Consider the following 26,658-nt stretch of genomic DNA (forward strand, 5'->3'; position numbering starts at 1 on the left):
GGGCCCACAGGAGACATACGCCGGGTGGCTCCAGGCACGCTCTTGCTCCAAGGCATCCGACAGCAGCGCTAAATGACTGCCGAGCAGGGAAAACGTCATGAATGACTCCATAGCTGCAAGTGAAAAGGTGAGAAGTGCGTGCTCAAGTTTTGAACGCTGGGCGCCAGTTTTTACCGGCTTCACTGTAGGGAAGACCATACACTCGTAAAACAATTTAAAAACGGAATATTCCTCACCCAATGGTTTTCTCTTGCGGAGGGCAGGGAGATTAAACAAATTCCCAATCCCGTCCAGCTGACACAAGTTAGAAAAGATCGTGAAAGATGAGCATAATACGTCTTGTGTTGACACTTTCCAAAGTTAACCCCTTGGCCGCGGGGCTAATTTCCCCGTGACGTGGGGGGAGGGGGGCCGCGCGCGGTGCTGTGGTGCTCGTGACGAGCTCAGCTCGTCATGCAGCACAGTGGAGCTGTGCTCATGACGAGCTGAGCTCGTCATGACTCCGCCTACTTAATGGAACGCCCCACAGGAGGGGAATTACTTCCGCTTGGGCGTTCCGCGGCAGTTATGACGAGCTCAGCTCGTCATGAGCACGGCTCCACTGTGCCTCATGGCGAGCTCAGCTCGTCATGAGCGCCGAAGGAGTTAAAAACACAGGTAGAGGCACTGTAGAAGTATGTAGTGACAGCGTAGACGTATTGTATGAAGACTGGTAGTAGACAGCATGTAGATGCGAGTCAAAGAGTGCACAAACACACATAAAATTCTCTCTCTCAGACCACTTGTGCTCCCAAATTTCCTGTAGTTTCCATACTCCAGGGACAGCTCTCAGAAACGCTGTCAACTCTGCTCCACTCCATACTCCAGGGCCAGCTCTCAGAAATGCCGGCAACTGTGCTCCACTTAGCTATCTGCCTCCACCAGATGGAGCAGCCTTTTCATGGGTATAGATAGGCTCCCCTCAGTTGCACTCCCAAACAGCCGAATTCCCAACAGTTTACAGTTTCACAGGTGTAATGGTAGCAGCTTCCAACATTTAAAAGCTGGTACGAGGCAAAAAAAGTACTAAAAACGTCAGCAGGACTTTAAGCTTGTAATATTGAATCCCCAAACATTCAAACTGCAGGTAGCAAGTATCAGATCATCTGAAGGTCAATAAACATCGGATGCGAAGGCAAGCAATGTACCCACGCTCAACTTACTTCTGCAGGCTGTCTGATATTGTAGACACCGGTGGGGCATTGAAAGCATTGAGCAATGGGCTCAATTCAGTTCCTCTCAGTTTCTTAAGTAGTTCCTTCTCTGTATTTCTGTCAAGCATAGTTCCGTTTCTCCAATCGTCGCCAGTGTAACATCCAATAAAATAAAGATGAATCCTTTGTTGCTGTGTCCAAGGGGTAGATTATTGATTAAATGAAATTACAAGGTGGACAGGTACAGCATGTAATATAGATGGTAAGTTCTAGTAAAGGCCCCACCGGGAGCAGCCACCACTTAAACATACACAAATAGTGGAGTGGAGTGGAGTGGTGTGGCTCACTGGTTAGAGGCGGCAGACCCGGAAGCAGAGAACGGCCCGGGGCCAGGGTTCAATTTCCGACGCGGCAGGGTCGTGGACCAGGGTCAGCGGACTCGATAATTCTCACCTTGGTGCCTACTCTAACCAGGGATCACACTCTGCAACTCTGGGCATTAGCTTGCCTCATCTCTACAACGGCCCCCCACATTCGCCGGGGATGCCTGGTTTCACCTTGGAGATACCCAGTAGGGATCATCTCACAGGGATAGCCAGGACGGGTTCCCCAGCGGTCTACAGCGCCACGACGCCTCAGGGCAGCAGTGCGCTTTACAAGACACATACATTTACAAATAGAACAGTGGATGACCTCACAGAGACTGGCTGAGAAGCAGAGTACAAGACACTAAGAAAGGAAAGGAAGGAAGAAGATCAGGATACAACAGTACTACCACTACATCGATGCCGAGAGGAGCCTCACAATGCATTTGGGGTTGATGGTTCAAATGAAGAAAAGAAAACACATCTGTAAATGTACTTATTTATCATTAGCCTTTGCCAAAGGCGTATATCCATGTCCTGGAATTCTTTCAGTGCACCGCTCATCAGGGCTTGGTTGTCAGATCTAAACAAATGGTGTATGCAGAAAAAGATATGTTGTCTAAGGCAATATGTATGGTCGACGTGAATATAATATACAGGAAATGGGACATTTACTTAGAAGTATTGGAGGCAAAGACTGGTGATAAAGTACCTTGAAAATAATTTTTGTCAATTGAAGTGCCACCACGTTTCAGAATCAGGTACACTTAAACAAGCACTCTTGAAGGTCCAACAATTGTAAATGTGTGTCTTGTCGAGATATAAATCTAAAGCAAATGTTGTTATGATACTGATCCTCACCTGTGCAGATATTCATATGTATGGGAGACACTGTTATATGATTTTTATTTGTTTATTATCTTTTCGTTTTATTTCATTTTAGAAACCTAAAAGTGGAGGAAAATCTATTTTGACATCTTGATCATGAAGGCTTGAGTATGGATCGCACATATTTAAGCACACTGTCCTTGTATGCGAAGATAAATCATTAGTTGCTCCTTGTAACAGTATACAAAGATGACATCAATTGTCACTGTGTTGCATATACTTGTATAAACAACTGAACGCGAAATGTTTTGGAGGATTAGAGTAATGAGAAGAAACAATAAAGAAAGACTGAATATTTTTTTGATATTAAAGCCTAGTATCTTAAGCAGCCAGGCAGTCATTTCAAAGTCTTGAGCTGCCTTCACTGTGAATCTGCTTTTATGAGCCTGTTGTTTATGCATGAGGTAAACAAATATTATGGTATTTCCCAGATGGACTGCGACATCTGTAGTGCCCTTTGAGAATGTCCTGGCAGCAGATTTTAGTCCCAATCGGAGGACGGAGTATTGCTAGAGAAAATCTCCAACAATAAATCACAGGTATTTTCTGTGTTGATCTGTGACTGGAATATGAAAATATGCATCTTGTAGATCAATGGATCAGAGCCAATCCCTCATTTTAATGTCTGGAAAAAACTAAAGGGCCAGCATCATGAATTTTTCTTTGAGAATGTATTTTTGTCAAAAATCAGAGCTCTAAATATATCGATATTGGTTTGCTTGATCTTTTTTTAATACTAAGAAGTACCTCGAGTACACTGAACTGGAATGGTGGAACTTTTCCTATTTCTCGTTTGCCTTCCGGGAGCTGAGATTCCTCTTTCAGTACAGTTTAGAGGTTATTCGCTGTTAGTTTAAATGGTTAAGGTGCCTAGATAGAAATAAAGTAGCCTTGTCTTGGAATGTTCAATACCCATCTGTCTGTGGTTAAAGACTTCCCCTCTTCCAGATGAGACATCACTGCTACATCTACAGGAGTGGGTAACTGTTGGAACATCATTACCTATTACCAAAGGCATTTCTTCCTCTGGAGTGTGATATCTTATGCTGAGTCGAAATTCGTTTTTCGTATTGCCAGTGATACAGATGTTTCTGGACTTGCTTTTGTTGGTGTTGTGCCTTCTGAGTCCAACTCTGTGAGTGAGCCGGCTGATGAAAAAACGGGGCTCTTAGCCCTATATTATTTGACAAACTTTGGGGCATATTATCAAGGAAACGCGATAAATATCGCATTTCCCGGTTTGCACAATTCTGTTTAACGCCGCATATCGCCGGATATAACTGCCGAGATATCGCATTATTATCAAGGCATATCTCCACGGCCATTAAATCCAGCAATGGCGTCTTGAAACAGAATCAAGCAAAGCGGGAAATCACTATTTATCACGTTTCCTTGATAATATGCCCTGTTGCCTCAGCCGTACAATCCATTGTACAAGCCATTAAAAGTATGGCTAAGTCAGTTTCTGACCAGGCGTTACAAACCCGCGATAACAGCGGTTAGCGTGGTTTATTTTATCGCATCGCGGGTTTGCTTGAGGCTTGATAATATTGCGCTGCTGAGTCAGCGCCGATTTCAAGGGAGAAATATAAGGGAATGCCTACTTTGCATGTCATTAGCGATATTCATCGCTGACATGCAGAGGGGAGTTTAAAGGGCTGCTTACTCAAGGAAACACGTTAGCGTGCCCTTGTTGATACTGCAATAGAATTATCGCCGCTTTTCGGCCGAAAACAGCCGCTAAAGCAGCGATAATTCTCTTGATAATATGCCCCTTCTTTTGTTCCTCCAGTCCAACCAACTTCAGGGTTCCTGCTTCATTCTCAATAGAAAGCATCCCTTCCTCAATATGTTGACCAGAAAGAGCTGTTCCTAAAAAGGGGACGTTAACTATTTTGAGTTGGCTTCAGGGAGGACAGTCTTAGCTATGAAGTTCTTCTCAGGGAGATATAATGACAGTATCATGAAGTGGCGAGCTCAGCAGCGTCTATTGTAGCGCTAATAACCTGGTTTGAGACCAGCGAGCCTTCCGTTAGTATCTCTATTAAATGCTGTTGGAAGTGTTTCGGCAAATCTGACTGTGCCAGATTTCGTGCTGATACCTTCTGAGCAGTGCTGTTACTCTGCTCTTTAAATATGTTGATGCTGTGCCACACATCTTTTCCCACATTACTTTAAGTTTCTTACTCCCTTTTTCAGGTGAGCCATCTGATTCTGGAGCCAATGCATGTTTATATCTCACTGCCATTATGGCGTAGTATCCACCCTAAGGAACTCTAGATCTTGTTGAGGTGGTCTGTATTTTTCTCAAGGCATTGTGTTACCACCGTCAAAGTGGCCAGAGTCATAAATGTTTTTCAGTAGTAATAAGGGTGTGGGAGCTGCCATTGTCTTCAATATCACAGACACCATTGTGTGGGAGTCTCCAAGGGGTATTGAGTTTCCTTCCCTTCTCGCAAGTACCTAATGGAAAGTGAGGATATCATCCACAGTGGACACTCTAGATGCTCACTGTGTAGAGACGTAGGAATGTATGATGAGTGGAATACGTCTGAATCAGAACAAGGAGACAATACCCGGTGTAAGATGTGCATCCTCTAGAAGAAGGGGCGATTGTAGTGATACAATTCTGCTACTTTGGGATGTCTGAGGAGATCATGGTTTCCACTTTTTTACTGGACACATAGAAGTTGCCTTTGAAGTCTTCCTACGTGGAGAAAGATCTAGAGGTCTCAAAGGTGACCTCACCTGATCTTCAAAAGGTATTATTGGTGTTATGGAGCAATATGAGAAAGGAGCATGGTCCAGAGATTACACTATCTTCAAACTAATAAACAAAATGACTTTCCTTTGTCTCTTTTTTGGAGAAAATTGTTCTTGCTCCTGTGGAGAAGCCTTTCTAGCTTGTGATGATGAACACATGTTTTGAGTGGACAGCTGAAGGCGATAATGACTACACCTTAGACAGCTGTGATGGTGAGGAAGCCATTTTCAGTTTTTTCGATGCTGATGGAGGTGGTAAGGACACTGAGGCAGGGAGGGAAGCTGATCTTTCTAGCCTTCTCTTCTGCTTTTGCTCCTCTTCTGCCTCTTAGTCTGATGCCATCTTTCTTTTGAGGTTCTTTTTGACATCTTCTTACAGATGTCACATTCAGTCACAGAATGTGATGCAGTAAGATAAACCACACTTACTTTTCTGGCATCAGTCACCACTTACTTTCTCGCACATGAGAGGCACTTACAGAAAAGGGATAATTGACATTGGGGCAGATGTATCAAAGCAATTTTTAGTCGCAAACGCTGTGATTCGCAAAAAAACAGCGTTTGCGACAAACAATTCGCTGAACGGTATGTATGAAGGAAATTGCATAGCAAAATTAAGGAATCGCAAAATTTGAGATTCCTTACTTTTGCGTAAGCACTTAATGAATCGCAAATTGCGATTCCTTAAATGCTATGCATCAAGTATTCAATTATTGCGATTTCTCCTTAAGAAATTGCATATTACCACCAACTTCAAGTTGGTGGTAATTTGCGATTTCTTTCACAAATGCACTTTTTGGCATTTGTAAGGTGCCATATGGTGCACATACATGCCCTTAGGGCATGTATGTGCGCCATATGCGCACACATGTAAATTTCAGGGGTGCATCAGGGTGTCCTTATGACACCCTTGTACCCTTGAAATTATTCTCAATTTGCGATTCTCAAATTGCGAATAGCAAAATGAGAATAACTTCACATTCATTCCTAAGGGCCTCCTGGCCTATAGAAATGAATGGGAAATTATTCCTTAATTGCGATTATCAATTTGCTAATCGCAATTAAGGAATTTTAATAAATCGCTAAAAAATTGCGAATTTTTATATACATACCATTTTGCAATTCTCAAATCGCAATTCTCAAAAAATCGCTATTTGAGAATCGCAAAAAGGTATTTTGATACATTTGCCCCTGAAACATTAAGTCAGACGCAAAGAACAAATGTTACGCCAGAGAGAGCAGATGGCTAAAGATGTCAAGCGCATCAGGTAAAAAAAATACCCTGAGGATACAAAAGAAAGATATTTGAGGTAAAAAAAACTAAAAGGTTTTTTGAAATCCTTTCTGAGATTTTTCTCTCAGAAGTCAGGAACAAGAACTGGCTCTGGGAAGAGTTTACAGTTCTTAAAGGGAAAAGCTACGTCTTTCTCACTGTTTTCAGCCTATAAGGCTGCATTTTTATTTTCATGGTCTCTGCCACAAATGTTTTTCTCTGTATTAAGATACTGCAGCGCAGTCCATGCCGTAACCCTAGAGAAATATTTTGAACTTTCAGTAAAAAATAAGGCCTTTATTAGGTTTACAATTTACAAATCTGAATACAAACTTGTATCAAAGACATTCTATGATGCTATTTCCATGGAAGAGAACTATGGAAAATGGTGCGCCGGGATCCGCTCATGCATCAGGGAATTATGCAAGAATTTATGAAAATCAATGAAGATCTTTGGACGCAGAATAATAATTATTATTTGAAAATAAACATGATAATGGTAAACAATAGGAATTCGTAGAAATGTGGTTAAACAGGCACAAAAGATTAAGCAACCCAGGACATCAACTAAACCATTCCTCACCTCTACTGACCCACAGGCATACATAGAAACGTTAGCACAGAATAAGACAGTGTAAAGAAAATATCTTTAAAGAGTTTTGCAAAGTAACATAGAAGTTGACATCTAAATCTCTGGCAGTAATGAGTTCCAAAAATTAGCGATGGATCAGGAAAAAGCATGGGCAGAAATAAAAGCTTTGAGGAACTAGAATATTTCAAGATGAAGAATTTCCCAACCCCTGGTGTTTCTTGAGCATCTGGAAATGGTAAATTTGGCAGACCCGGCAAGCACTTTGAAAGATATGCAGTGGAGCTTCAAAGATATTGGAACATGAGGAAGCAAACAGAGCTGTGGAAAAGTTAAGATTGATGCTTACTTACATGTTAAAGTGGAGACAGAATGTTTCTTAGATCTAAAAGACTATGTTGGTGGGAAGAAGTGGAGAGTTGAGCAACAAACAAATGCAAAGAGGTAGATACCAGAAGATCCAGAAAGGAAAAGGGGCAGTAGGTGTGTCTGCTTGAGACATTTCCGGGATTTGATCTATCCATTGTAGGAAGGAAAGTAGGAATACCACAGACATTACTATTACGATTTGCTACACATCTGCACACTATTTTACCAACATGGCAGTGGCTATGTAAGAGGTGTTTGCAGCCTGTTGGGGATTTCCAGGGGTGAATAAAACAAGTGATATTAGTGGGGTTCTTGTTAACAATCGATGTTTGGTCAGTGACATTTTCCTTTTCCTCACTGTTACCAGATCTTTGGGTGAGTCCTCATTACAATACACAGATGGTCTTCGATGGAGTACTCATTTGAACGGGCACATTTTTGGAGGATCTGTGCTAAGTCTACGGTTTCTGTTTGAACAAAAAAATAATTAGGAGTTTACCTGCAGTTCAATTTAGCCAAAGAACCTCTGTTTTTTAACTGCAAACGCGGATAAACTTGTGGTTGACTAGGGTATTGTGAAATACAGGATGACACACACAAGCTTACTGCATATGTGTCTCTAGCAGAAAGAGATCTAGAAACTTACAGAAGAGCGAAAATAGGGCAGCAAAAACTGTTTTGTGTAAGAATACTACAAAACTATCTTCCATCCACAAAATATGGCAGGAGTAGGTATATCCACAAGATGTGGAAGGAATGGTGACCTATCATTTTTTCAGACTAAATCTCGCTTATCAGAGGTTGCTTTTGTTTAGTCGACTGAGTACCCCTATTATATGGACATGGCCTCCCTATAAGTTCAATGTTGAAAATCTATAGACCAAATTAGCCAGAGGGATAACACTTGTTTTTTATTCACTGCCACAAAGGACAAAGGTAATTCTATAGAGATCCCCAGTGACAAGACTTCTGGTTTGGAAATACATTGAAATTCAGTTGTATTCCCTTCTCTAGTCTATTGAATCTGTCCTTTGAAAAACAATGAGCCATTTAGTGGTGATCTGCAATGGATCATACACACTCACTTGCGGGTGTTGAGAGGACATAAAGCTTGAAGGCTGTGTAATAGGTTGACAATTTCTGGAATGTTGCACAAATGATTCTGATTGATTGCATACTTTGATGTGTGCTTACCTTGTGGTAGTTCAATTTTGTGCAGGATAAAGTAAACAATTCGTATTCTGAAAAGGAGAATGATGAAAAGAAGTTAACTGGGCCGAAGAACGTTTGGAGCTGAGAACAATGTACAAAAATACATTGTTGGGTTGAGGGGGCAGAAGGAAACAAAGAACAATAATGCTTTTTTGAGGCCACATATTACAGGAGAAGTATAGGTGTAGAAATTGGTAGTGTAGAAGTGACCTATCTAAGCAAGATTAATTCTTTTTTTGCAAGACATATCACAGTTATGATCAAAAAGTAAATACATGAACACGCCATATTCCTTACAAATACAAATGGCTCTACCACGAAGTCTAACCTGTCAAATTTGAATCAATGTGTAGGTGAGAGTGCTGCCTTCTAGGCAATGCTTGGGTTCATAGGAGGAGCAATGTTTGCTACTAGAACTCTGGGCCTCACATTTCTAGACTAGACTGTTCTATAGTATTGACATTCTAGATTTTACTACGAGTACTATAAATGCCACTATAGTATTGACATTCTAGATTTCACTACGAGTACTATAAATGCCACTTCTGGAACTAGATATTTCACTACTGAAATTATATATTTCCATATTGTGCCGCACAAACAACACTACTTGAACTCTGAGATTTCACTAACATAACTCCTGATTTTCTTGTTTCTTGGGGGAAATTCAACAACTAACTACTGGCATAGCTCCTCCACTCCTACATGAGTTTGCCACGGGGCGGCCAGCGCAGAATGCATCACCAGCACCCCTCCCCCAGCCTACAATTACTGAAATGTAAGACCTCACTACTGTGACCAAAGATTATATTTCTAGAACTGAAGCCTTCACTATTATAAGAAGAGGAATTCAAACTTTCATTTCTGGAACTCTAGGTTTCACTACTACACCTCAATACTTTACTCCTGCACCTCTTGACGTTTTCTCTACAACTAATGTCACTCTTGGGACACTAGACCACACAACAGAAACTCAACCCTCCACCAAAAGATTTTAAAAGTACATGGAGTTGTTTTTTTAAAAGCTCTCTGTTATCTGACCAGTGAAAGGGATTCATACTGGCACAGAGTAATTCGGATGTATTGCCAATCAAGTGTTATGCTTGAACAGGGATTTGTATATAAGAAATAAGATCGTCAATCTATTCTTGCATAGGTTTCCCATTTATACTGACGAGGAATCTAATTGTGTTCTACATAGTAATGATTTATGCTGACCAATCTGCATATGCTAGTAAATGATGGACCTCTCTAATCATACAGGATTGAAAGTATTCTCCAAACACAATTATTATTTAAATTCCTTAATTTGGAATAGCATATTCTGAGATTTAGAAGTCCATGTCAGTGACACTGAGGGAACAGAATCCCCAGCTTCTATTTTACCGATTTCAGACACTGAAAAGCCACCAAGGAAAATATTATTAGGATTATTTGGCCTTGAAAGAAATTGAGTTATTGTCAGGAAATTAAAACTGAAAAACAGGACCCAAATCTTTTAGGACCCAAATAAGCCTGGATAATAGTTCCCTCCTACTGCTTCTTACTGGAACTTAATGCCATCTCAAGTCTTTTTTTCTGCAGCTCTCCTGCTCTTACTTACAGCCACCACAAGCTTGGCAAACAATCTTTTAAGACTCTCTCCACAGGATTCACTTCTGTCGCTATTCTGCTGACATGCCTGAGCTGGAGCTCTGCAGGCGTCAAGGAAGCTGTGGGAAAGCCTGACAAGTGTCATAAATACACTTGCAGTCAGTGGCTTTTCACTTGTCATTACACCTGTGCCTTTATACTTTCTTCTCCGCAGCTTCCAGATTCCTTAAATATCACAACTGCCCGGGGTCACTATAGCTCCGAACTGAATATGTCAAGCTTTCTGACAGAAGTTGCAGATGCACAGGGCTTGTCTGAAATATTAACAGGCGCATTAGAGGCTCAAGCAAGGGAATTCATCATTCTAGCACAAGGTAAAATGATCAAAATCAAAAGTAGTGACAAAAATGAATCTCAGGATCAGCTAGAATTCAATGAAAATAAACAATCTTTGACTTGGGATGTCATGCTATGTTATTCGGAATGCGCTTTATCACCTGCGAGGGTATTTTGGCTCTAAGCAGGTGTATGTGTGCCTACCCCTCGATATGGTACGTTGGTTAATCAAAAAGCAAGACCTTCAGCTTCCTGCAGAGTTCAAGAACAGAGGAGGAGGCTCTGGTGTGGAGTAGGAGGCCGTTCCACGCTTTAGGAGAGATGTAAGAGAATGAAGCCCTCCTGATCTGGTTATCTGTATGCGTGGGATCAGCGGTGGCTGCTCCTATAGGGCAGAGGAGCGTTGCTCCCCTACTACAACCGTATAAAAAGTCAATTAAATGGGATTAAAAGGTAATTACCACAGTATTACTAAGTGCCAAAGTGCGCCCATCAAGTCCGATTTCAGGGTGGGGGTCGGGGCTACTCTTTCTGAATGATAGCAGAAGCTTCTCAGCCTAATGTGTCATAAGTGCACATGTCTGATTGGCCGGCTGTCTGGCGACGGCTGCTTTGACATGCGCACTTCAGACATCTCTAGCCCCAACTGCATTAGACAGCCAAGAGTAGCCAGACACTGACCCCCAGTCTAAACAAGCATTGGCATAGCCAATAGGTCTCGCTTTTGGGGCCTTATGTGTTTATCCTGAAGTTTTGGCTATGTTGTATAGCATTGTGGCTGATGTGCATTATGTTTAAAAGATATAATAAAGTGTTAAGCATTTTTGTTAGCTCTATAAAAACCAAGACAACATTATATACAACTGAACAACCAGATTAAAAATATTTTAACATAAAAAATGTCTTCTTTTTTTTTTGTACTTATGTGGCACAGTGGTATTATGCGGAGTGTATTTGTTGCATTGAATAGAATGTAATTATGATGTGTACTTATGTGGCATTGAGTGGCATTATGTGGAGTGTATTTATGTTGCATTGAGTAGAGTGTAATTATGTGGTATGTAATTATGTGGTATTGAGTGGTATGTGGAGTGTATTTATGGAACTGTACTCACCTCTTGATGGTACAGACGGGCACTTGGACCTTAAAGGTAGTGTACTTTTTATATGTTGTGAAAAGCGACTTTTGGCCTAACACCCTTTTAGGGGTGTTAGGCCAAACCTTTCTTTGGCCCCTGGTGAATCACCAAACTGTGCGGCGCCACCGACCTGCCCCAGAGACCCTGCCTTTTTGTCTTACACCCCTCACCTGAGAGCTTGGTGTTGCAGCCTTCCGCCAGTTGGACAAATCCAAATACTTACTCGATTACTCCCCTGGATTAGCATCCCACCTCAACAGGGGAGGCCTTATACACTACATTCCATGTCTTAATGAAAGATAGGGTGTTAGGGAGTGCTCATTGAAGGGCAGCAGGGGCTCAGTATTGATTTTCCTCAGTTGGAAGAATTCGGTCAGGACATTAGTTTTGACTTTTAAGGTGGGGAGTTAGAGGTCGAGAAGTTCAGCTGGTCTCCGCAAGACCATCGCAAAGCAGGCTATTTCTTCAATGGCAGGACCTGGGGTTGAGAAGAGGTGATATGAGGAGAGGTGTTAAAACTACCGGCATCCCAGGGTTATCATACCAGTTTTCTTTGTGGTGGGGTTGGCCAAATGTATTTCCTGCATCTTTGTCATTTTCATAGCCTGTCCCAGACATGGAATGTAGTGTATAAGGCCTGCCCTGTTGAGGTGGGATGCTAATCGACTAAGATGCGGGGGCAAAGGGTGAGAGACACTAGATATGAGCGAGGCCTCAGTCTATGTCAGACCGGAGTGGACTCTGAATCGGAGCGCACACTTGGTTGCGCCTCATCTTCTGACATTGGTGAGTCTGCATTGGCATCAATGTTCCATGACCAGGCATGGAGCACACAACCAGATGTGGAGTCAGCAAAGGCAACAGTGGAGTTGCAATAGTGTCAGAGGGTCCAATTGGTGCAGAGGGTGAATCTGCCGGCAGTATCCTAGATGGAGAACCTATTGGCTCTGTGGGGCCTGTGTGGGCATCCGGGGAGACAATAGAAATGCTCTACCTCAAAATTTAAGTAAGAAGTATATAGATAGTTGTAACCTACGTCACATGAGTCTTAAAGAACACTTGGTTGCTGAAAGTGGCTCCCAGATTGTATGCCATTTTACCCGGAAGAGATGGGGCCCCAGCATTTCTGGCGATCAGTTGGTTGACCAATAGAAATGAAGAGAGGTTTTCGAAAATAAAGACCTTCATCTTATCAGAATTAGAACATTGGAATGTTGGGAGCTCCACTGAAAACAATGGAGGGCTCCGGGTTTCTAATAGCTGATAGAAGCACGAAGCTTCAACATTTCAAAGTTGTCTGCTCACAGCTGTTGCTGTGAACTATGGCCCTGCTGAGACCGAGGGGATTTCAACCCCCTCGAGCTACACACGGCATCTGTTTAATTTGTTAGAACAATCAGCCTCTTAGTGGTGGAATGTTCTAATAGCCTTATAGCCATCCGTAGCTGGGCTATACTTTGTTAAAGGCACTCCAGCTCAGGCCTTTAACTCTGGAGCGGGCTTTTAAGAGCCGGTATAGCCTGCTAAGGTGGGCTATACAGCTATATTAAAACATAAGGGATCCATCTGTATATGTAGCAATATTTTGAGGACAGGATTCCACACTGAGTTGGATGTTACCAGTGTCCCTTTTGATGTGGATCATTAATTGTCCATCAGGAGACATGGTTTAATGCTTGTGGCTTGGTGGGTGCGGAGTGTAATGCTTCAAACCTGCTCACATCACACTGAGTCCATGACAAGGGAAGACTGGTGGGCTTCACAGAGTTTATTTGTTTGTTTGAGGAACACACTATACAATGGCACCCTGTCGATAAACTACATTTCCCAGCATCCATGGAGTTGCTGTAATCAGGATCTCGTTCTGCAAGCAAAAAACAGCTGCTTAATAAGTATTTGTTGGAACTGACTCCATTACAATCCGTGGGCAGTTGGGCACGATGAGGGCTGTGGCAGCACCTTCATCTAAGCTGAGGCACAGATCATCATCAGCAACACCACCACCAAGCTTGTGTCCTGTGGCAGGTATGAAAGCATGCATGTCCTCCATCCAGAACTGCCCTGTATTCCATAATTACGAATGATAGTTATTAACCACACCCTTTGTGACTTTTGCCATGACAGCATGAGCGAAAAGTGTTTGTACGGGTTGCAGGGTCAGCAGTCATCTTCTTTTTAGAATAGTGACGACCACTGCACTTTCCCAGAATGGAACAGAATGTTCTCTTACAGACATTGATGGCAGCTGGTTCTTTTGGGAGGCTTCTTTCCAGGAACGATAGGTTCACCAGTCCCTTGAAAGTGGCTCAATAAAGAACGATCACTAGAAAGAGGAGCCGTGAACAGCAAAATCGGGCTATGAGAACGAGAATGAGAAGAGCAAGGTGAAGTGGAAACAGGCGGGAAAGTAGACATTATTTTATCTATTCTGTCATCAGAGAGGGTCTGTGATGAAGTAATAGCCAAAATGCAGGAAATAGGATTGGAACATTTGTCACAATCTGGAAGGCGACCTTATTTGCAATTTGGAGGTATTTAGATATAGACGAAGCAGAAATTCAGTTATAAGTTGGTGGGCTCTCATCCCGCTGAACTTACTGCCGCCTTACCCTCTAAGGGATTTCCACAGCAGGCAGTCGGCTGCCTCCACTTGGCCTCTGTTGGGGCACCATCACTGATTTCCCCTGATGACTCCACCATGTGAGGCAGGATGGACAGAGAGGTTTTAAGGGATGGACAAAGTGGGCTCTGTCCGAGGGCCCCAGCTTTTCAGTGGGCTTCAGACAGAACCTGCTCTGTTCGGGAAAGAGTGTCGTCCTGACTTCCTTGAATAATTCGTAAACATATTGTTTTAATACCTTTTTTCTTACATTTATTTTTAATGTGGGTTATGTGTGAGTCTATTACAGACAATTTGCAGAGAAATTTTGGGCCATATTATCAAGAAAGGGGGCTTCATTATCGCCGCTTTTATCGGCAGGAAACTGCCGCTAGAGTGGCGATAATGGGCTTGATAATGTGCCCTTGTGAATTCCCATAGAAGCCCAGGTTCTGGTGTTAACCTGGGCTTCTATAGGAATTCACATAGGCATATTATCAAGCCCATTATTGCCGCTTTAGCGGCAGTTTCCTGCCGATAAAAGCGGCGATAATGTAACGCCCTTTCTTGATAATATGGCCCCTTGTGTTTATGTTTCATGAAGATCGATAAAATAAGCTCTTTAAGATCAAATCAGGACCTCAAATATGGGAACTGGGAGGGGGGTCACAGAGACTACTTGCTGCTGTTGTGTTACATTACTGAAAAACACATTTCACTATCCCTGAATATTAGATGTAAACACATTTAGAATTTGGACAAGTGTGTATCTGCAATGGTGGTGACCTGGCCAAAGAGGGCATGAAAGAGCTGAAATTGTATCATAAATTCAAAGCTGTTCTGTACAGGGCCCTCCAAAATACGGTTGGCCCAGGACACCCAAAATCCTTAAGATGTCTCTAAGGGGAGGAGGAGCTTGGCGGGCATCCGAGATGGCCGCTTGAGCACAGCGCTCTCCGGACCCTCGCCGCTCCCGGCATTTTATCCTGGCTGAATCCTGATTTCTTGCAAGAATTCGTGTAGGGGACGTTAGGCTGATTACCCTGGCACTTTTCAGAAATCGATTTGGATCTCGTATTCCTGAGATATGGTGCTCTGAACTTTTGGGCTCCGCCCTTGAGGTGCGCCCGGGACGGGGTGCGGTACTGTAGCCGTCCTGCAATTGAACAACAACGGCAGGAGATCTGGCCTTGTGGGTCCCCCCTTCCTAAGTTTCGGTTTCGATTCTGTTCCGACTTGGGCCTCGGATGTGGATGTCGTGTTAGCGACTGAGACTTGGAGGCAGATCGGCTGTTGGGCTTTCATGTGAACTATTTGCTGGCTTGGCGACCTCTACCCGAGTTGTGCCCCCTTTTTATGTACTTTTGATCCTGTACTTTGGGTGTCGGGCCCGTCGAACCTGGTGGCTTGTCCTGTGACGCATCTTCAAAATGGCGGGCAGAGGGGACAGAGAGACGCGCAAGACGAAAACACCTCTGCGCGGAGCTCCAGTTCAATCAAATGTCATGGACCGTTATACCCATTCTAAGGGGTCCCCCGGAGCTGCCCTGCCTGGTTCTAGTATAGCGTCCGAACGAATTTTGGAAGAGTCGGCGGAGCCCTCCCTACAGGATATCATGGGCGCCATCTCGGGTGTGAGGGAATCCATCGGCCTACAGTACGAGGCCTTGGCCCACAAACTTGACACCGTGGCTATTGAGGTGAATCTGATTCGTGCTGATCTCGGCAAGACGAATGAGAGGGTACAATCACTGGATATTAAATCCTCTAGCCTTACGAATGACGTCTCGGAGCTCCAAACAGAGATTGGAAATCTCCGTCGGGGGAACGACTTTATGACCCGTCGCCTGGAGGACTTTGAAAATAGGGCGCGTCGCTGCAATGTTCGCCTGGTTGGTGTACCGGAAAACCCTGAACCCCACTCGGTGGATCTCCTGGTTGAGGATCTGGTCTTGAACCATCTGGCCCCTTCTGGTCTCACAAAATTTTTCACGGTGGAACGCGCTCATCGTGTTCCAGGGGGCAAAGTCAAGCCGGGAGCCCCGCCGAGACCCATTGTAGCGAAGCTTTTTCATTATAGAGACCGGGACGCTATCCTGCAGGCCTCGCGGGTGAAGGGCCCGGTGGCCTTTGAGAATGCTACGGTGAACTTTTACCCGGACTTTTCCCAACAGGTTCAGAGACAACGTATGGAGTTTCGTGGTGCCAAGAAACGTCTCCGGGATCGGGGCCTACGTTACGCCATGCTCTTTCCCACCAGACTCCGGGTCGAATACAATGAGCGTACCCTTTTCTTTGATCGGCCAGATGCTGTTAATGACTGGCTGGACTCATTGCCTGACCGTCCTCCTGAGACGGACTCCGCCGCTCACCCTGGTGGTGCCGAAGGTGGTGTGAAGATCTAACTGTTCGGCTCTTATGTCTTATTTTGAATACATTCTCAGGAGTGTTGGCCGGCGTCCCTCTACATTGTGATCATTCTGTCTTTCGTTTGTTGTTTTTGTTCTTGCTGAGGTCGGGGGGTGGGTGGAACGGAGACCTTTCCTCCTCCGGGGTCTTTGTGTAGAATAGGGGTTCTTGGGCGACAGGCACACTGCAGGTTGGGGTGGCTCTTTAGCTTTTTGCAGGGGTGCAGGGTGGGGGGTGTTTCTCTTCAGTTTGGGGGAGGGGGGTTGGGAAGTTTTTTCTTTTCTGTGTGTTGTTTTCAAGGCGAGTTGCTCCTGTGTTTGCTGCTGTTTCTGATGTCTTGCTCATGGACGAGGGGTTTTGGCTTGGGCTGCTGGGATGGGGGGTAGAGGGTTGAAATTTCTTTCCTGGAACGTTAATGGCCTGGGAGATCGTATTAAGCGCAGTGTGGTCTTAAAATGTATACGACGCTTGTCACCGGACATTGTTTTCATGCAAGAAACCCATTTGATTGGTAATGTTTGTTATGCAATGAATAGATGGGGCTACCGCCTTGTGGCGCACTCGGGGTTTACCTCCGGATCTAGGGGTGTGGGTATTCTTGTTCGAACCTCCCTCCCCCTGGCGATCGATGAGGTGATTCATGATGACCGTGGGAGATATACTGTCCTGGTGGGTAGGTATGAAGGCCGCACCCTATCTCTCTTCAATGTTTATGTTCCCCCGGGTTTGCAGGCCTCTACTTTTACTGACTTGGGCCGTGTTTTGTTAGATCTCCCTGATAGCACTCTCTTTCTGGCCGGTGATTTTAATTCGGTGCTTTCCGGCCTTCACGGTCGCCATCCCCCTAGAGATACCCCGCAGGCTCAGCAGTGGTTGGGTGGGTTTTTAGATACCTTTGGCCTTGTGGACTGCTGGCGACTGTTGCATCCTACTCAGCTCCAATACACCTTCCATTCTGGGGCCCATGGCAGTCTGTCTCGGCTGGATTATTTCCTGATGCCCGCAGCCCAATCATCGGCGGTTCGCGAGATTTTACATTTGCCGAGGGGTATTTCTGATCACTCGCCGCTCTGGCTTCGTTTCGAGGTTGGGGTAGAGGCGGCGGGCCGAGTGGCTCCCATTAACCCTTGGTATCTTTCCTCCCCTGAGACTCGTACCCTCTTGCTCAAGTCCATGGATGCATATTTCCTGGAAAACGAGGGGTCGGTCTCTTCGGCCGTGTCCCTGTGGGAAGCCTTTAAAACTGTGATTCGTGGACAGGCCCTTTCCTTGATTGTTGAAGCTAAGAGGGCAGGGAGGAAGGAGGTGGTGGACCTTGAGGGGGAGATCTCTGCTTTGGAGGACGAGTTGGAATCTGGTGTCACGCCTGAGAAACTCCATGCCCTGGGTCTAAAACAGTTTGCATATAAATCTCTGGTCACTGACGCTGCAAAGGTGATGTTTCGTGAGCAGCAGGGCAGATTGTACGATGTGGGTGACAAGGCGGGCAAACTCCTAGCGTGGTTGGACAAGAAAGAAAGAGTTAATCGTGTGGTGCCCGTGATTCAGTCTGCGAGTGGTGAGAATGTGATTGATCCGACCGCCATTGTTGATCGTTTTGCGGAATATTTCCGTGTGGTATATGCTCCCGTGTCTGTGAGGGATGTTGCCGACTCCCGCCTTCTTCTGCGTGATATCACTTTGCCCTGTGTCACCGACTTGGACCGTATTGCTTTGGACTCCCCTTTTACGAATGATGAGATAGCCAATGCAGTTCGATCGCTCCGTTCGGGCAAAGCACTGGGCCCGAACGGTTTGCCTATTGAGTTGTACAAATTACGCCCCGATAAGGTGGCGCCGTATCTCCGCGCCATGTTTCTAGAATCTCGTGAGCGGAACATACTTCCTTATGATCAGCGTCTGGCGACAATCGTCGTCATTCCCAGAGAGGGTAAACCGCGTGACCTCTGTTCCTCGTATAGGCCCATATCCCTACTAAATGTTGAACCTAAGGTGTTGGCTAAACTTTTGGCGACCCGTCTCCTTTCGGTTCTTGGGGAGTTGGTCCATCCGGATCAATCTGGCTTTATCCCGCATCGCAACACTGCTCTGAATTTACGTCGCCTCCACGGCGCGCTGGCGAGGGCGGGGCTTTTGACTGAACCGGCCATTTTGGCGTCCCTGGATGCCTCCATGGCCTTTGATACTGTGGAGTGGCCCTATTTATGGGCGACACTTGAGAAATTTGGATTCGGGTGCGAGTTTATTAGCTGGGTTAGGCTGTTGTACGCGGAACCTCTGGCGCAAGTTGTAGTGAACGGTAGAGTGTCGGCCCCCTTCTCCTTGGGCAGGGGTACCCGTCAGGGTTGCCCCTTGTCCCCTCTGTTGTTCGCGCTCGCTCTTGAACCGTTGGCGGCCTGGCTCCGTTGGGAACCGTCCCTTAAAGGTATTCGTTGGGCCCCGGATTTCGAAGACCGCGTCTCGCTTTATGCGGACGACATCCTCTTGTATCTTACTTCTCCTCGCAAGTCTTTATCTGTTTTATTTGACGTTCTTGCGTCCTTTGGCACTAACTCAGGCCTCGTCATCAACTGGTCTAAATCCTGTGTATACGTTTTATCTGGTATCTTGCCTCCGTTGCCGAGTAGACTTCCTCTTCAGGTGGTCCGAGATGGTTTCAAATACTTGGGGGTTTTTGTTACCTTGGATCCGTCCCTTCGTTATGATCGTAATCTCCTTCCCCCGTTGCTTAGGCTCCGTTTGGACGTTGCCCGCTGGCGCAAACTTCCCCTGTCTCCACTGGGTCGGGCGGCCCTGTTTAAGATGATGTCACTACCGCGGTTTCTCTACGCTCTCCAGAATTATTATGATCCTATCCCCAAGACCTATTTTCGGGAGATTGAGAGCCTTCAGAGGCAACTTATTTGGGATGGGCGACCGCGCATTGCTCTCGCGAAACTTTCTATCCCGTGGTACGATGGGGGCATGGCGCTCCCCGATATTAAGAGATACTACTGGGCTTCCCATCTGTCCGCTATTAATCACGCTATGTTCTCTCCGGGTCGTAATCCGGCGTTTGAGATGGATAGACTTCAGCTTCCGGGTGGTGACTTTAATAGAGTGCTCTATTCTCGCTCTGCTGGGCGCCATCTTGTGGGACCTACTTTGACTGCTTTGACGGTGTGGAGTGCTGCGAATGTGAGCCTGGGCTGGGAGGATCGCTTGACGTTGGCGACGCCGCTTTATGCTTCAGAACGTCTGGGCGGTCTTTGGTCTTCCAAGGGTTTTGACCGTTGGGACTTGATTGGAATCTCTAAAGTGGGGGATGTATATTCTAAGGGTTCTGTGCGCCCGTTTCAGGCCCTCCAGGCTGACTACGGCCTGAGTAGTCGGGAATTCTTTCGTTATTTACAGATCAGGCACGCTTTGGTTTCGGTGTTTGCTCCTGGTGAGATTCCGCCTGACTCTTCCCCACTTGAAGACCGTATCCTTGACGAACATCTTCCTGATAGCACTATCTCCCTGATCTATAAAAAGTTGATTAACAATCGGACTGACTTATTGGCCCGACTTCGGGAACAGTGGATGGGAGATGGGTTGGAACTTGATGATGAGGATTGGCAATCGGCCCTCTCCTCTCCGAAGGAGGTGGCTATACCGGCTCGACTCCGTCTGGTCCAATTGAAGATCCTTCATCGGGTGTACGTGACGGGACCGCGACTGATGGTGATGGGCTTTTCCTCCGATGGACTGTGTAAGCGTGGGTGTGGTTTGCGTGCTACTTTCCTGCATATTCTTTGGGAGTGCCCGATGGTGGCTGCTTATTGGGTGGCTGTGCTTGATTTGATGACAGTGGTGACAGGGATATCCTTGCGTCCGGAACCTCGTCGCTGTCTTTTGAATGTTTGGGAGCCCACGGACTATTCGGTGGCACAGACTAGATGGGCCACCCTGGGCTATATGATTGCGAAGCGAGATATTGCGCAACTCTGGGGGGCCTCCAGGCCCCCTGCCCTCTCGCAATGGGAGGATAACATGGATTGGTCCATGTTCCGTGAGAAAACTGTCTATGTGGCCAGGGGCAGACCCAGGGCATGGGTGAAGGTGTGGGGTCAATGGAACGAATACCGTGGCGACATTTGTACTCCTCCCCTTGTGGACACTATCGAGATTACCCTATCTCCTTAGGCTAGCGTTCCCGGAATCTTCATATAGGGACTGAGCTGGTGTCTCCGGCTCTCCCCCCTTCTTCTTCCTGATCTCTGCCCCCCTCCCCCCCCCCCCCCACTCCGCACTCCTTAGTGCTTAGGATATTGCTACTGCACTTCCGCTGCTGTCCCCCCCTGGTGTCCCTTGGGCTGACCTTCAGTGATACACTCTCGCCTTTCTGTATGTTTGTTCTTTCATATATATAAAACCTGTTTTTGTTCTGTATATAATGTGGAGTATTGCATTGTTGATTGACGGTTACCTCTGCGGGCATATATGATATGTGTCTACTCCTTTTTAGCGGCTGGCCCGTGTGGTTGTAGGCCCATCCTTGTACCTTTTTGCTTGCTCAAATAAAGGTTTTTAAAAAAAAAACAAAAAAAAAAGATGTCTCTAAGGATGGACCTGGGCAGAAAAAGCAAACAGCAGGCCCAACATACAGGCAGAAAACTTTGTGCATGTAGTGCCATTCCTATATTACTTTTCAGAGACAACCCTCCGTTTTGAGGGTTTGTAGGAGGGTTGCGAGAAGCTGGAACAGGAACAACTAAAACCAAATCATTGCCTCCCAGGAAAGGCTCTGCCCCATCAGGCCTTGAGGCGAGGCCTTAAGACCCTGGGGCCACAGTGAAGTGCTTAAAGGCTGTTGCAATTTAGCACTTTATAGAATTACTCATTGTTTAGCTGTTTCTCCCAGAAGAAGTCAAATGAAATGTGATTATTTGACGCATAGAGAAATCATTACATCATTTCAGTGTCCTCATCAACAGAAGTTGGCATTGCAGCCAGATTAAAACTGCAACCAAAGTTTAACTATCCTGCCACTTGTGATCACTGCTGCAACCTGGAGTGCACTCTTGGTTTTGTTAGGGTGATAGGTTTCGGTCTGGGCCCGAGGAAGAACACCAAGGAGCTATCCACTGGACCCTGATTGGAGCCGACGAAGAATGGCCTCCCCATTGCCTTTGTGTGGGCCATCTCACTTTCACAGCTGATGATGTGTAGCTCTGCAGGAGATGCAGAGACCAGCAACTGCAGCAGCATCAACTGGACCAGGAGGGTGTGAGAGTACTCGCCAACTCTCCGGTTGAGCCGTGGAGCATTGCACATCATTGGGAGCCATGCAGCCCCTATTCCAGTCAGCAGAAGCGGGGTCTGCCCACCAAAAATAAAAATGGAAATACAGTGCAATAATGTGGCATTCTGGAAGAACTGTGAACTTTGTGGCAATTCAGGTGCTACAAAGAATCCAAATATAATTAATCGTGGGAGGGGCAGAGTGGGGACTCAGCGGTTGTCAGGATATCGTTGGCCACTATTTTTCCCCAGGAAGGCGATAACTTCTACAGACTGTATTTTTGTAGAATACCTTTCCACTGGAAATGACCTCAAGTAATAACACCAGCAGCCGTCCTCCCCATTAGGGGTTTGGGAGGGGTGGCCGATCAGCGGGAGGCCTGCTCCTCCCGGGGGGTTTTGGGCCAGGGGGGGAGGGGGAGCAGCCAGCACCTCAATTGGGCTGGTTGGGCTCTGTGGACTATTTTTGGGCTGGGTGGGCTACTTTTGGGCTGGCTTTGGGCTGGGTTATTATTTAACCGGCATTTTAGGGTACTATCCACCATTTAGTGGTAGTGACCCAGCAGCCAGTTGTGGGTGGTACTGTGGGCGCATTTATTTTCCTTGTTGTTTGCTAGCATTGCCTTGTGCTTGCTTGCGTAGTGCCTGGGCTGATCGCTATTATTGTGGGACTGTTGCCGGTTCTGCCTTGGGCTGCTTTTGGCGATTCGTAGCGTGGAGTGGCGGTGGTGCGCGAGTTACCTGTCATTGTGGGCCTTGTTGCAGCGTGATGGTGCGGCTCAAGGTACCTCGGGTGGTAGAGGCCCTCCGCCTCCTGGAAGATGCGGGCCGCATGGATAACCTGCGGCCCGAAGTAAAGGTGAAGCGGCGGCAGTGCTCGCGTCTGAGCTGCCGCATGTGTTGCAGCAGTTGGGGGCGAAGGGAGGGGGAGCGGCCGGAGGGCAGGTGACTGCGTGCGGCGCGGCCGCACAGCGTAAGCGGCAGAGCCGCGTAAGCGGCAGTGGGGCTGGAAGAGGGGCGCAGCCCCGAGGCCAGAATTGGAGTTTGTGGTGGGGGCTGGGGGTGGCAAGAGTGGAGCTGTCAGCGGGAGAATCGTTGCAGGAGGGGGATGGGCTCGACGATGGGGGCGGGACCGGAGGGGCCGTGAGATTTGGCCACGGGAGGGCGGGGGTGGGCACTGGTTGGCGGACCTGGGGTTTTGGGACAGGGAACGTGGTGCTGTCAAGGCCCGGGGGGTGTACGGGATGGCTGGGGTGGGCTGTGGGGGGATGGGGCAGCAGGGGGTGTGTATGGGACAGAAAGGGGGGGTGAGGCTTTAGGGGGCGGGTGTTTCCGTGCACCGGGAGTTGGAGTCCCTGGTGTAGAGCGACGGGGAGGAGGAGGGGGGCGGCTGGGGGTTTGGGGGTGGGGCTTGAGGGGCCCGGGAGGGGATAGGGAGGCATGGCCGAATACCCCTTCGCAGCGGGGGGGCATTCAGCAGGGTTGGGGAGGGGTGCAGGTGGGTGGAGGTCCACGGGCGGGGGGGGTGAACATTTTGACCCGGCATGCTGGACTCCGCTTCTTTTTCCCCACAGGAATGTTTGGCGAGGTGCTCGGGAGAGCAGCATGTGGCTCCACTTCGCCGAGGGATGGGTCGGCTGTGCCTTGTACGGCCAGTTGCGCTCCCACGAGGGACAACACAATGGCGTCCTACGGGAGGCCGGGCGATAGGTCACCGTAAGCCCCACCCCAAAGGGTCGAGACGGCCGCCGGAGGACGGGGGCGGAGGTCTGTCAGTGCTGATTGGGACCATGAGGAGTATCAGGAGGAGGGGAGGAGGGAGAGTGTGAATTTGGGGGAGCTGCTACGTGTAAGTAGGGAAAGGGCGGGACTGAGACACTGGAGCCCATGGAGGGCGGCCGAGGGCAGGATTTGGAGGATGCTCTAGGTATGGATCAGGAGGGCGAGTTGTACCAGCTGGACTATGAGGATGACAGCACGGAGGTGGTGGAAATTCTGGAGGGGCGTGGGGCAGGACAGGACGGGGGAGCGGAGTAATGCTGTTACTAGTGTAAGGAAGGTGGAGGAGCGGGGAGCGGGTCGGGTGGGACCCCACGAGGGAAGGTGTTGGTGGGGACGGATGCAAAAGGAGGGGACGAGGGAGTGCGCCTTAATAAGGGTACGTACATGAAGGACGGGGGTGGGCCCAGACGAGGCGGGCCACGGCAGGGCCGTGGACGCTAAGGCGGACGGGGAGGGCGTCAGGGGGTCTGGGGAAGCGAAGACAGACGAGGGAAGCAAAGGGGGCAAGGAAGGGAAGGAGAGCTGCGATGTACCGGTGCGCAAGCTTCCTTATATGGGTATTACGAAACCCCTGGGGCGCACTTATCACTGGCTACCAAAGAGAAGATTTGGAAAGGGAACTGTGTGGATATTCTGAAGCTCCTACAGTGTGAACTGACGGCGAAGGAGGGGTCGAAGGAGGAGGAACAGGAGTTTGCTAAGCGGCCAAAGGTCCCTTTGAACATAGAAAATTGGTCGGCGGGGTTTTTGATATTCGCCAGCATGTACTGCGAGAAGTACCCGGACCGGGTGGTCGCACTTTTGAAATATATGGACGTCATCAGGCGGGCGCAGGTCACGTACGGGGGTTATGCGTCACCGCATTATGATGAAGAATTTCGAGCACGCTTGGTGGCGGACCCGGAGGCGAAGTGGGGTGAGCTCGATTCGGACCTGCATCAACAGACCATGGGGGGGGCGAAGTTCGGTAAGACGATCTATACGGCCAGCGGCCTACTGCTAGCGCCTCGTCCCTTTCCGGCCCGCCCCACCCGTGGGGGGGTGGGGCAGGGAGAGGGTGCCGCGAACACCACAGTTGGAGCATGTTGGGACTACAACAAGGGCGCGTGTGGCAGACAGTACTGCCGATTCCGGCACGAGTGCTCCAAGTGCGGGAAACGACACCCGGTGGTGCAATGCTCTGGAGTCGGGGCGGTACCCAGGGGCAGAAGCCCGCGGCGTCAGGGTCACAGACTGGGGGTAGGGGAGGAAAAGGGGGGTCGGGAACTCTGGGGAAAGGCACATATGCCGGTTAAGCAGGACCGGCTAGAGACCCTCCTGGCGTCTTATCCACGGGCCAAAGATGCGGGCGTGTTACGGCGGGGATTCCGGGAGGGATACCGACTGGGGAAGGAAGGTCCGAGGATTGCCAGGTGGGCGGAGAATCTGAAATCGGTTAATGCGCACAAGGCAGTGGTGCGGGACAAGTTGTTCAAGGAGGTGCGGGAGGGGCGGATGGCGGGCCTCTTTCGGGGAGCCGGGGCAATTTCGCCTGATTCAGCACCTGTCATGGCCAGAAGGGACGTTGGTGAACGATTATATATCGTCGGAGTTGTCATCAGTGTCTTACTCGTCCGTGGATGTGGCACGGAGGCTAGTGGCGGTGGTAGGGGTGGGCCCCCTCATGGCGAAATGCGACATTAAGTCGGCGTTCAGACTGCTACCGATACATCCGGAGGACCACCAGCTTTTGGGGATCCAGTTTGACGGGGACATATTCGTGGACAAGGCATTGCCCATGGGGTGTTCGATATCATGAGCATTGTTTGTGCGCTTCAGTACCTTTTTGCAGTGGGCTTTTTCCCTGCACACAGGCAATGAGTCGGTAACGCACTACCTGGATGACTTCTTCTTGGTTGGACGGCCTGGTTCGGCGGACGCCAGCAGCAGCTGGACGGTTTTACGGAACTCATGGGCTACCTGGGTGTGCCCCTGGCACCAGAGAAGACGCAGGATCCCAGTACGGTGCTGTCATTTTTAGGAATAGAGCTCGATTCCGTGGCCATGGAAGCACGCCTGCCGGGGGACAAGAAGGTACATTTGTTGGCATTGGTGGATAACATGTTGAGGAAGCAGAAGGTGACTGTGCGGGAGGTCCAGGTTCTGCTGGGGCATTTGAACTTTGCATGCCGCGTCGTGCGGGCGAGCCGTACCTTTTGCAGAAGACTAGGTCTGGCGCTGTCCGGACTGACTTTGCCACATCATCACCTGCGATTGTCGGCCGGGACAAAGGAGGACCTGTGCATGTGGCGAGCCTTCTTGGAGCGCTTCAATGTTGTGCCCATGGCGCCCCCCGAGGACTGGGAATGGGACGTCACCATCTCGTCGGATGCGGCGGGGTGGGCGGTTTCGGTCTGTACTGGCCAGGGATGTGGTGCGCAGAGGAATGGCTGCTGCATTGGCAGTGTGGGGAGCAGAGCATCGCCTTTTTGGAGCTATTCCCGCTGGTGGTGGCGGTGACAGTGTGGGCGCGAGACCTAGCACCCAAACGGGTGCTCTTCAAAGTGGGCAACATGTCGATGGTGCAGATCGTCAACAGGCAGTCGGCCAGGGATACACAGGTGCTCAAGTTGATGAGGGTGTTCGTGCTGCGATGTTTGGAGCATTACATTTTGTTTCAAGCCCGACATGTGCCATGGGTGGACAATGACATTGCGGATGCTTTGTCTTGTTCACAGTGGCAGAGGTTCCATGGGCTAGCCACGGAGGCGGACGAACGCAAGACGCTGGTGCCGTTGGAACTGTGGTCAGTGGGAGAGACCAGGTCATACAACTGTTAAGAGCGTCGGTGGCCATTTCTAACTGGAGAGCGTACGAACAGGCCTGGAGGGAATTTTTGGGCAG

At 47.9% G+C, this 26,658-nt stretch overlaps 1 protein-coding gene across 4 annotated transcripts in view; it reads right to left on the reverse strand.

Moving 5' to 3' along the window:
• The window catches only part of ANO9 (anoctamin 9), a 769,113-nt gene that overhangs the window by 250,101 nt on the left and 492,354 nt on the right, over nt 1-26,658 (reverse strand). For all 4 annotated transcript variants that reach the window (XM_078682729.1, XM_078682726.1, XM_078682727.1 and 1 more), the window contains one exon: nt 8,635-8,681. In XM_078682729.1, coding sequence (XP_078538855.1) covers nt 8,635-8,681 — 47 coding nt within the window. The remainder of the gene's footprint in view (nt 1-8,634; nt 8,682-26,658) is intronic.

The sequence above is a fragment of the Lissotriton helveticus genome, chromosome 3_1, assembly GCF_964261635.1.
Source record: "Lissotriton helveticus chromosome 3_1, aLisHel1.1, whole genome shotgun sequence".
NCBI classification, from domain to species: domain Eukaryota; kingdom Metazoa; phylum Chordata; class Amphibia; order Caudata; family Salamandridae; genus Lissotriton; species Lissotriton helveticus.